This window comes from Castanea sativa, chromosome 1 (genome assembly GCF_040712315.1).
Source record: "Castanea sativa cultivar Marrone di Chiusa Pesio chromosome 1, ASM4071231v1".
NCBI classification, from domain to species: Eukaryota; Viridiplantae; Streptophyta; class Magnoliopsida; order Fagales; family Fagaceae; genus Castanea; species Castanea sativa.
In genome coordinates this window covers 23,736,131-23,747,074 of record NC_134013.1, presented here as the reverse complement: position 1 = coordinate 23,747,074, position 10,944 = coordinate 23,736,131, and the positions used below count along the sequence as shown (strand labels likewise).

The following is a 10,944-nucleotide window of genomic DNA, read 5'->3' as shown; positions in this document are numbered from 1 at the left end:
ATCACAAGGTTTAGCGTCAGAATTGAGAACCACAATGAATTGGGTGGCTATAAATTTTCAAGTTGAGTTAAAATCAAAATAAACGTTGCATCTTTTTTAAGTCACTTCAGTTTCGGCTTCTGCACCCTCCAGTGAGAGTAGTACAGAGTGTCTATTAAGAGCGGTGCAGCATTATTGGAGGTGGGGTACCCATTATGACTTGCTTGCTAGGATAGTAAAATAGTTCGCTCTAGACTTCAAAGCCCTTGCAGGGCAAGGCACTAATTATCTTCTTTACTCATTCGACATATGCATCCTCTTCTCACAAATTTGTGGACCATAGTCACCATACAATTGCATCGGTTGCATGCAATCAATGTCTCATAGTTGATGGAGACCACAAACCGATGGACCCCACATTTTTTAGAGCTTGGTTGCACACAAGCGTTACACAAGATGCTATCTCCCATGAGGGAAGGTGTTGAAATATCTCTTTCAATCATCCCAAAGTATTATCATGATCCTGGTGTTGTGCACAATGATTCAACCTTGCAAATCCAGGGATTTTGAAAGATTACCAAAAAAATGTGCTTTACTCTTATGCAAAAATGAAAAGGGGACCAACAACAAAGAGTGTAATACAGAAAGTAATCAAGTGTTTTCTAAATCAGTAAGATAAACCCTGAATAATATATAATTCAAACATATTCAACACTGCAATGCAAAATAAGCTTTGATAAGGTTAAGAATACAGTAACATTAAATATGTCATAGTAGGTATCCTACTCTTCTACTCGAAAATCAAGCTGTCCTTAGTGGCGGGGAAACCAATATCACACCATCTCCTCTAACAAAAAGGAATGGCATTGTGCGCCTTGTAGTCTGTAATGAAAGAAAAAAGTTAAAAACAAACATACACGTTAATAAAATGACATGAACTTAAATGAAACAAAATAATAATAATAATCGCGTAAAATGTCCAAGATTAAGTAATGGACATGAGTTTTTTTTTTTTGAGAGGGGGGAGGGGTTTGGAGTTAATTCCAAACACACATGATTCACCCAACAACATTTCCAGAATATTGTTATGTTTATTTTGTTTCATTAAATACTTAGTATTTTGCAAACTTTCATCGATTGTAGGACAAACAGATTATATTATTTTCAACCAAACTTAGTAAGTCTACATACATTGAGGAAAATTTTAAGATGCTAAATAGGTCCTATAACGGAAAAGGTAATATATAGATTTATTCACTCTGACATTTGGCGGTGGTTTTGATTCCAAGGAATAGCTTTTCCTCATATCTGCAGAAAAACTATTCCCCTTGAAAAGGGTGGCTTGGTTGTGGTTTTGATTACAAGGAATATCTTTTCCTCATATCTAAGGAACACGTATTCCTCCTCAAAAGGAAGGGAATAGCCATATTGTGAGCTAGGTAATGACTTGATTTTTTTTTTTTTGGTTTTAAAGGCAGTGGGAGAAGCATAATTCCATGACCTCAGATAGGGTTGTAAACGAGCCGAGCTTTGTCAAGTAATGCATGTTCAAGCTTGGCTCGTCAGGAAAAATAAAAAACTTGAGCTTGACTTGAGCTTGTGACAAGCCTAAAAATAATGTTTGAGCTTGAGCCCGTGAGAAAGCCAAAACGCTTTATCTTGGCTTGGCTTAGCTTGATTAATTAGTCAAGCCAAATTCAAGCTTAATATCAAGCTCAAACTCGAGCTTAGGTCAAGTTTTTGAGTTTGAGATTCAAAAAAATTACATTATTAAATGCTTAAATCTATAAAATTAAGAAAAAAGAAAAAGAAAATAGTACACTCATTTTATATCATGCATCTAGTCTTGCTTATGATTAGCTATTATTCAAATTAATAATTTACATAATTAAATTCATTCATTCATTCATCATTCTTTATCTAAAGCTTCAACAACTGTTAGAAATACAAATTTTACATTCACATTAAACGGTGAAAGATTAGAAAAGTACTTGTTTGTAACTATTATGAATGAGAAAATACTAACATTTTTTATAACTTTACTTTAGACAATTGATAGGGAATAATTATATGTGGCCTACTTAATTATTTATTTATTTTTAAATGTAACTATAGTCTAAAGTGGTTCTTGATCAGTCTAAAGGGAAGGGAAAAATTAAGGTAATATAGGTAGTAGTCTCATGTTGGCCATGTCATTATTAAGATATGTGTAATGAGTATATTTAGCTAACACATATAAACTTATAAATGAGTCTATAGACTCTATACTTGAATTGTTGTGTATCAAGCCTAATAGCTCATGAGCTTGTTTGTGAACAATTTTTTTTGCTTGGGCTAGGCTTGTTTATTAAATGAGCCTAAAACTAAGGCTTATCATAAGCTTGACTTATTTATAAATAAACAAACATGAACAAGCTTTTTATCGAGTTGAGCCCGAGTTCTTCATGATCAGCTTGGTTTATTTACAATCCTAGCCTCAAAGTATGTCATGGCCGAATGATGGTATAGAACCAACCCTAACAGCTCCAAAGCATTAGTTGGTGGTGTCCTAATTCTTTTCTTTTTCTTCCACCCTCTCTCTTTCTCACTGATAATGTCTCGCCCCAATGGCTAGAGCCAATCTCCATTGTCAATGCCACCCACCAGTAGTGTCCTAATATTCTTTTCTTGTTCTTCCTCACTCTCTTTCTCACTGAGCACGTCCCACCTTAATGGCTAGAGCCAATCTCCATTGTCAATGCCACCCACCACCTCTCTCTCCCTCAATATGATCCAATCCCTCCATTGCAACCTCTGCTCCTCTCTGCTTGGGTCCACCACTGATTCCTTCCCCACCTTTTTTGACTACTCTCAAATCGCCTATGCCACCCCCTTCTCAATCTTGTCATCACCTCTCACATTTCCTCTCCACTCTCACTCCTTAATCTTCTGTCATTCTATTTTTCTTATTAGTTATTTCCCATATAAACAATTTCATAATAGACGACTTCAAAGGATTAAAAATCCTTCATTCTCTACTTAAATGTATATATAAAAAAAATCCATCATTTGCTACAGCAGGCCAATTCAGTGTACTAGATGAATGGATAATGGGACCAATGTGCTATAACTCAACTAGCACTTTCTCTTCCCATAACAATGGGATGGAGGATGAGGTCATGGGTTCACGACCCATTGGGTGTGTGTTTAACTTACTAATGAATTAAAAAAAGATGATTGGATAATTGTTAATTTAGTTATCTCTCACTGTTATGACTTTAAAAAAAAAAAAAAAAAAGATTAGGAAAACTTAAATCATTATTGGAACTAATATTTTTGTTCCTACTTCTATTCAATTTCCCTTTTAGTATATCAATATGCATTCTTTAATTCTTATAGCCAAGAGCCTCTTGGCTCAGTGCCATTTTATTTTTGGGGCACTTGGGAGTGAGCTTAGGTTCAAAGGCTGCCCAGGGAAACATCCCTCACCTTACTGTGGCAAAAAAAACATTGCATTCTTTTATCACCACCGCACAATAACACTATTCCCTATCCATCAGCTTACAAAAGTTTAAAAGCTAATAAATCATTCCAAATGGCTATTCTTATATATTGAATGTAAACAATAACATTTCATAAAAAGAGCTGACAGGCTTTTTGACAAGTATAAAAAGAGCTGATAAACATGCCCCTATTAAAGTTTAATCCCTAATTAGGAGTAAATTACATCCCTCAGCTCCTATTAGGGGGTAAATTTCATCTGTGCTAAAATCTCTAGAACTCTTTGCTGTGGAGGTTCCTACAATCAAGTTCTAATTATATGAGATTTCTACATGACTTGCCATTTTTTTATATTTTCTTTAATGAGAGTAGATTTCAGAATATAAATTGATGAAGAATCTTATTGACTTCAATTCTTCCTTGAATAAATTTTATTAGGTTTAGATTAAAAACTTTGTAGACATGAAAAATATGAAACTGCAACTCTCAAGATCGAAGGTTTAACAATAGAGATAAGATTAGATTTCAAAAATACAAAAAAGAAGAACACAAAAGAAACAATATGAGATGAGAACATACCCGAACTATCTCTTCATAAGTTTCATCATCAATTTCTACAGTGGTAACAATTTCTTCAACATCACCAAGAATCATATTCAAGTGCTGATCATAAGCCTGCAATGCAAAGACAGAATTTACAACCACAAAACCAACCAAATCACATGGCTAAAATTAATGACAGTACACAAGGTGCTATCTGTCCTTTTTGTTGTTGTTGTTGTTTTTGATAACATACAGAATATTTCTAACCCGTCATCGTGTAGCCTAGTGATTGAAAGCTTGGGATGAGCTATAGACCCAGACATCTTGAGTTTGATCCCCACTAGGAGTTCCCTTGGCTACATGATACAGGGTTCTGGTGGGTGGGGTTGTGTATCCGTGGTTTACTCCCCATGGGTGGTTCCAAAGGGCCTTACTTGGTGAGGTTCCGCATCAAAAATAATAATAATCTTTCTAAAGAAGAGCCCTTTGGAGTCGCCAGAACCAGTTTCCGGGTAAGGTAGGGGGCATTCAACCACAGCGGGAAAAGGGGTTTATGCTCATGTCCAGGAGCTCAACATTGCCCTCACAAAGTGGAAAATAAAAAGCTCAAATTGGTTCTTTATTATACAATAAATTCATGAAGAAGAGCCTGGTAGTGCTAGACAAATACTGTTGTTGTGGAAATTTAAATAAACCCAAGTCCGTAAAGCAAGCGAAAAAAACCCCTAGGCTAGGAGGCGTATAATACAGACACAGCACAAGCATAAGACCAAGACCGAAAAAAGAAGAAGAAGAAGAAGAAGAAAAGCAGTGAGAGAGAGAGAGAAGTACATGGAGTTTGCCGCGGAGTTCACGGTCGGAACGGAGCTTGACGTAGATGCGCTCATCCAGGCTGAGTCTGATGAGATCCAAAGGCTCCTTCACTGCGCTTTCTTCCTCGCTCGCCATTCTATTTTCCTCTTTCTTTCTCAACCCCAGCACTCACTGTCTCGATCGTAGCTCGTTTTCTCTTGCTTTTTATTACCTAGAGTTTGGAAAGAATAAACTCTTCTTTTTTTTTCTTTTTGCTTTTTTATTTTTTATTTTTATGAAAGCGTTTGGAAAGAATAATGGGTGTGAGTTAACTGAGCTTTTAATAGAGACTAAGGCCACGTTTGGATGCTTTTTTTTTCATCACTCAATTTTCGTCACTCACCCCTCGTCACTTTAATATACATTACTTGTTTGGCACCATCACTCACTTGCCATTACTCAATATTTTTCACACTATTTGTAGGCCCAGACCTGTCACTCGGTGCAACTTTTTTTTCCCCAATACCTAGATCACTCGAACCCAGTGAAAGAAGAAAAAAAAAAAGAAAAAAAAGAAACCCTGAAACCCAAACCCAGTGAAAGAAGAAGGGAAAGAAAAAAGAAGGAAGAACTGAAGTGAAGACCGAACCTAGTGAAAGAAGAAGGAAAAAGAAAAAGAAAAAGAAAAAGGAAGAACTGAAGTGAAGATCGAACCTAGTGAAAAAAAAAAAAAAACCCAGAAACCCGAACCCAAAAGAAGAAGAACTGAAGTGAAGACCGAACCCAGGGAAAGAAGAAGTAAAAAAGAAAAAGAAAAAGGAAGAACTGAAGTGAAGACCGAACCCAGTGAAAGAAGAACGAAAAAAAAGAAAAAAAGAAAGAAGAACTAAAGTGAAGACCGAACCTAATGAAAGAAGAAGGAAAAAAAAAAAAACTCAATTGGTCAAAAAGTGCGGCTGAGTTATGACTAGTGGGTCCCATGTGTGTTTAATTACAAAAATGCTATTGAGTTATGAGTTATGGAAACTGAAAACAGTCAAAATGTGTTTTTAGTTTCCATAACTCATAACTCAAAAATTAGAGAATTGAGTGATGAAAACAGAGTTATGGAAACAGAGTTATGGTGCTCCCAAATGGACTTCTCGCTATGGGTCCTACCATTTTTGAGTTATGAGTTATGGAAACAGAGTTATGAGTTATGGAAATTGATGATCCAAACAGTCCCTAATCAAGCGATTTAATTTGATTTGGTTATAGCAAGTACCTATAACTTTCACTAGATTCTCAAAAAAAAATTAAAAAAAATTTATATGGCTACATATTTTGAAAATAATTCATATAATTATATATTTTGAAAATCTAACCATTTAATTACATGTTTTTACTTCCTTAATACTCACGTCAAATTTCGTGTTAATTGGATACTATTTACTATTCAATCTGGATGATACACAAAATCATCGGTGAATCAATTGTTTAGACGTGCAATGATAGGGGTACCTAAAGAATGAAAAGTGAAGAATCTATAGAGAGCACTGGTGTGGTGCTGGCTAAAAACCCTTCGAAGGTTAAATCAGTAGTAGAATAATTCTCAATAACTCCAAGTGTCTGAGAGCTAAAGATTACGTACTTTGGAGTAGAGAGGGCTTGGCTTATATAGTGATGTAGAGTTGACCAAGATCTTGTGAGTGTAGGCTCTTTCCTTACAGGGGAATTATGGAGTTAATGCTCCGAGATATTTAGGCTTAACTTCCCATATTTGGAGGATACAACTATGCATAATGATCTTTGGGCATGGTGGGCAAGTCTTTCTATATGGAGGTACTTGAATAGAGAATACACAAGATGGTTTTTGAGGCCAAGTGCAATCCATCGTCAGTCACAGGGCACTTGTCCATCATGGCATATGAAGGTAGGCATTGGTTAGGTCACCTTAGAGGTCGTCTAACACATGGGGGACCTGACAAGTCTTTGCTACCTAATGAGCCAATTGCTTCTGAATGTCCTGAGAGGGCTTGACGATGCAAGTATGTTAGACAAATTTTGAGATGGTGAAAATATTTCCCATCAAACCAATAAACTTATTTTTAATACATAATTTTTTAAATTACAAAAACTTGAAATTTAAACATTTGATTGATGACATAGTTATTGATGTTTGATCTTCTATAAATTTTGCAAGACTTGATGATATAAGAAGAAAATGTTATTCAATGATAGTTTTGTCAAGATTCACATCTAATAACAACATATTGAATAAAGTTATAGTTATTAACTACAACCAAGTTTGTAACCAAACTTTATCCATTTGATTTACTTTCAAAACAACTTTGCTAAACATAAATTTATATTATTAAAAAATGACAAAAATAAAAGGCACCCCCTTTTTATAACTTTAAAAATAATATACATAATTTATATTAGGGGTCAGTATAATCGATCTGATTGGAGTTTGCACCACTTAAACCACCAAAGAATGATGTTGAAAATACTTAGGGTAGTGGTTGGAGGTGATATTGGTTTTCGACATCGGTATGCTGGTCTATTAGTAGTGGGTCTTGTATTTCAACTATTGCACAATCTATATATAAAAACCCTTTCACTTTCTCATTCACTCTCACTTTACAAATCAATTGATTGCTTATTTTGATGATGTTAGGTTTGAGCAAATCCCATGGGAGAACAATTCAAATGCTGATGAGGTGGCCAAATTGGCATCATCTGACGATACCACGAAAAAGCCTGGATTATATATGAAGGTACAAACGGTCCTAAGCATAAAAGGGCTACAAGCCTTCCTAGTTCAACAAGCACATACCTAGATGGATCCAAGCTTTTCTTATATAAAAAATGGCCAGCTTCCATCAGACCCATCTGAAGCAAAGAATGTTAAGATTAGATCATCAAGATTCACTGTCATGAATGATGAACTTTATAAAAGGGGATTTTCACTACCCTATTTGAAGTGCCTAAGTCTAGAGGAAGCAGTGTATGTATTGCAGGAGATTCATGAAGGTATATGTGGAAACCATTCAAGGCCCCGATCTCTAGTTGGGAAGGCAATCAGAGCAGGCTATTTTTGGTCGACCATGCAAAAAGATGTAGTCAAGCTCGTCTAGTGATGCGATAAATGTTAATGGTTCGAGAATGTGCAGTATATTCCAGGAGAATTAATGACGAGCATTTCTTCCCCTTGGCTATTCTTAACACGAGTGATTGATATCATTGGCCCTTTGCCACAAGGTAAGAAGCAAATTAAGTTTTTACTTGTTGCTATTGACTATTTCACAAAATGGGTCGAAGCAGAACCTTTGGCAGTAATCACGGAAAACAAGATACAAAACTTCGTTTGTAGGTTTGGAATATTGAGGGTGATCATTTCAGACAACGGATGAAATTTGATAGCCAAAAGTTCAGAGAATTTTGTAAAGAGCTGGGAATAAAGAATCAATACTCATCACCTAGCTTCCGCAGGCGAATGGTTAAACAGTGGTTACAAATTGCACTTTGCTCAAAATCATCAAAGCTTTACTTAAGGGGGCAAAGGGTGCATGGCCAGAAGAGTTACTAGGTGTATTATGGGCTTATCAAACGACTGCAAGGACATCAACAGGAGAAACACCATTCAAGTTAGCCTTTGGTACAGAAGCAGTAATTCTCGTCGAAGTAGGGTTACCAAGTCTTAGATGAGCTCATTATGACGAGAATTCAAACAATGAAGAACTGAAGCTAAGTCTGGATTGTTTATTTGAAGTCAAAGATGAGGCGGCTCAAAGAATGGCCCGTTACCAACAGAAGATGTCAAAGTACCATGACTAGAGGGTGAAGCTTAGAAGGTTCAATCCTAATGATATGGTGCTACGAAAAGTCTCACAGGTCACCAAGGATCAAACCCAGGGAAAGTTAGGCCCTACTTGGGAAGGCCTGTACAAAGTCATTCGTTACTCTAGAAGAGGAAGTTACTATTCGAAAGACTTCGACGACAACTCATTGCCTTGTCCATGGAATGTGGAGCACCTTAAGAAATATCATCAGTAGAAAGTACTGACGCTAATAAATTCCGTCCATAGGAATACCTCGCCTGACGTATCATCAAAATAGCAAGATTTTAATTTTCTTTGCAATTGCTTTTCTTTTAGCATTTCCTTTTTGCCAAAGTTGTTTCCCTTCATTAGTAGGGGAGAATAAAACAGTAAGGCATTTCTAAGCCATTTTTTCAAGACCTGATCTTTGATATTCACATCAAAAACAGCACAAACTCTAAAAGTAAAGTTGTTGAAAAATCCATGAAAATTCCTGAGAAAGTGATTATCCATGGTAAAAACTCAATTGATGAGTTTAAATCATGAGAAAATTTCTTAGGAAAAATTGTCAGTGGTAAAAACTCTATTGACAAGTTCAAATCATAATCCATGATAAAAACTCAATTGACGATTATAAATTATGAGAATTTCTAAGGAAAAATTGTTAATGGTAAAAATTCTATTGACGAGTTCAAATCACAATCCATGATAAAAACTCAACTGATGAGTATAAATCATGAGAAAATTTCTAAGGAAAAATTTTTAATGGTAAAAACCCTATCAACAAGTTTAAACCATGAGATCTACCGACGAGTTTAAATCATGAGATTTACCGATGAGTTTAAGAAACAAAAGCCCTATTGACAAGTTAAAGCTTTAGAAAGATTTACTAAGTAAGGGCTCAATTAACAAGTTTTGAATTAGCAGTATAAGCCTTAGCAAGGTGTATAAATTGTAAAAGAAGTTCTTTTCAAAGTCATGGCATAAAATAGAAGAGAAGTCAAGAGTAGGAAAATAAAAAGCCTAAAAAACTAAGAGGCAACCATTGTTTCAAAGCAAGAAAATAAAAGCCTCAAAATAAGGAGGCAACCATTGTTCTTAACAAAAAAAAATCTAAGAAGTAGGAGCAACAACCTCATCTCCATGGCCTCGATCTACTCATCCATCTTCAGTTGTGTCCACCCCTCCAACGGCAGCAGCAGCAGCAGCTTCTTCTTGTTCCTTGGCCTCTTCGGCAAGAACCTTAGTGTTAGTAGACTTGAAGTCAAGGTTGGAGAAATCCACTGCTTGGTTATGATGCTTCATCATCCATCTATGAAGAAGCTCAAAACCCTTATAGTACTGTATAAACTAAAGATCAGAGAAATGTTTAGACTTCATGAAATTCTGAATGATCTTCTCATGTTCAGAATCGGTCCTTAAGAGAGTAGCCTGGATCTCTACATCCTTTTGAACGACGAGCATCTTCTCCACCCTTAATGCCTCTTTAAGTTCCTTGATCTTTTCCTTGGCTTTGTTAGTCTCGTCCATGGCTTCAATCAAATCTTTCCTCAATTTTGAACTTTTAGCTTCAATAGATTCAACCTTGAAGTTAGCAACAACAACTTTTTCCTCATTACTCAGACAGTCAGTTGTTAAGCACAAAGATTCACCAAGAACCTAAAAAAGAAAAGAAAAGAGAAAGGATGAGAAATCAAGATTATGATCATGACAAGACTCAGAAGTAAAGTTTAAAGATGAATACCTGCACCAGCTTGTGTATATGACGACTAACTAATTTGTGGGAAGGGATGGATGCCAAACCCTTAAGTTCCTCATCTGTAATCACGTTGTGAGCTCGTCTAAGAGCAGTAGCTAGGTTGTCCTAAACATTCTTCCCTATTTTGCTCTTTCCTTTTGAGCGGGTAGTGGGAGGAGTGACGGACATCACTTCAAGAGAAGGAGTTAAAGATGATGGAATGGTGTGAATAGACGAGGAGATGAGAGTTTCACCTTTTTCCTCATTCAGTTTTTGCTTCTTTGGGTTTGCGGCGAGTTGAGATAAGGGCTCATTCTTCATTCCCTTGATATGGGCATATTTCTCCTTGCTATACCTAGTAGCCATTTTTACAAACAAAAGAGAGAAGTAAGCATTCAGATAAAGGAGTACAAAGGGAAGTACAACATAAGAAATTTCAAAGAATGCACATACTCTTTTCTTCTTGGTGAATCTTCTCTAACAAATATTTAGTAGGCTCGAGCTTAAGGCAATGATCATACAAGTGATGAGGGTCAACCAGATTGTCGAAATCCTCAATCTCTTGAGCAAAATTTGAAGTAGCTTGGATTCGATCTCGATTTTAACTCA

At 36.0% G+C, this 10,944-nt stretch overlaps 1 protein-coding gene across 1 annotated transcript; it reads right to left on the bottom strand.

Annotated features, from left to right (window-relative positions):
* Positions 1–637: 637 nt before the first annotated feature.
* Positions 638–5,048, bottom strand: LOC142621649 (sm-like protein LSM3B). The gene is made up of 3 exons (XM_075794961.1): positions 4,834–5,048; positions 4,039–4,134; positions 638–861 (listed from the first exon to the last, which is right to left on the bottom strand). The coding sequence occupies exons 1-3, from the start codon at positions 4,948–4,950 to the stop codon at positions 781–783; spliced, it is 294 nt and encodes a 97-aa protein (XP_075651076.1). The 5' UTR covers positions 4,951–5,048; the 3' UTR covers positions 638–780.
* Between the last annotated feature and the right edge of the window lie 5,896 nt (positions 5,049–10,944).

Excerpts from the sequence above, each read along its gene's own strand:
- LOC142621649 (XM_075794961.1), bottom strand. The coding sequence starts at position 4,950 with ATGGCGAGCGAGGAAGAAAGCGCAGTGAAGGAGCCTTTGGATCTCATC. Across the intron at positions 4,135-4,833 it reads AACTCCGCGGCAAACTCCAT|GCTTATGATCAGCACTTGAA; the intron begins GTACTTCTCTCT and ends TTTGCATTGCAG. Across the intron at positions 862-4,038 it reads CTTATGAAGAGATAGTTCGG|ACTACAAGGCGCACAATGCC; the intron begins GTATGTTCTCAT and ends CTTTCATTACAG.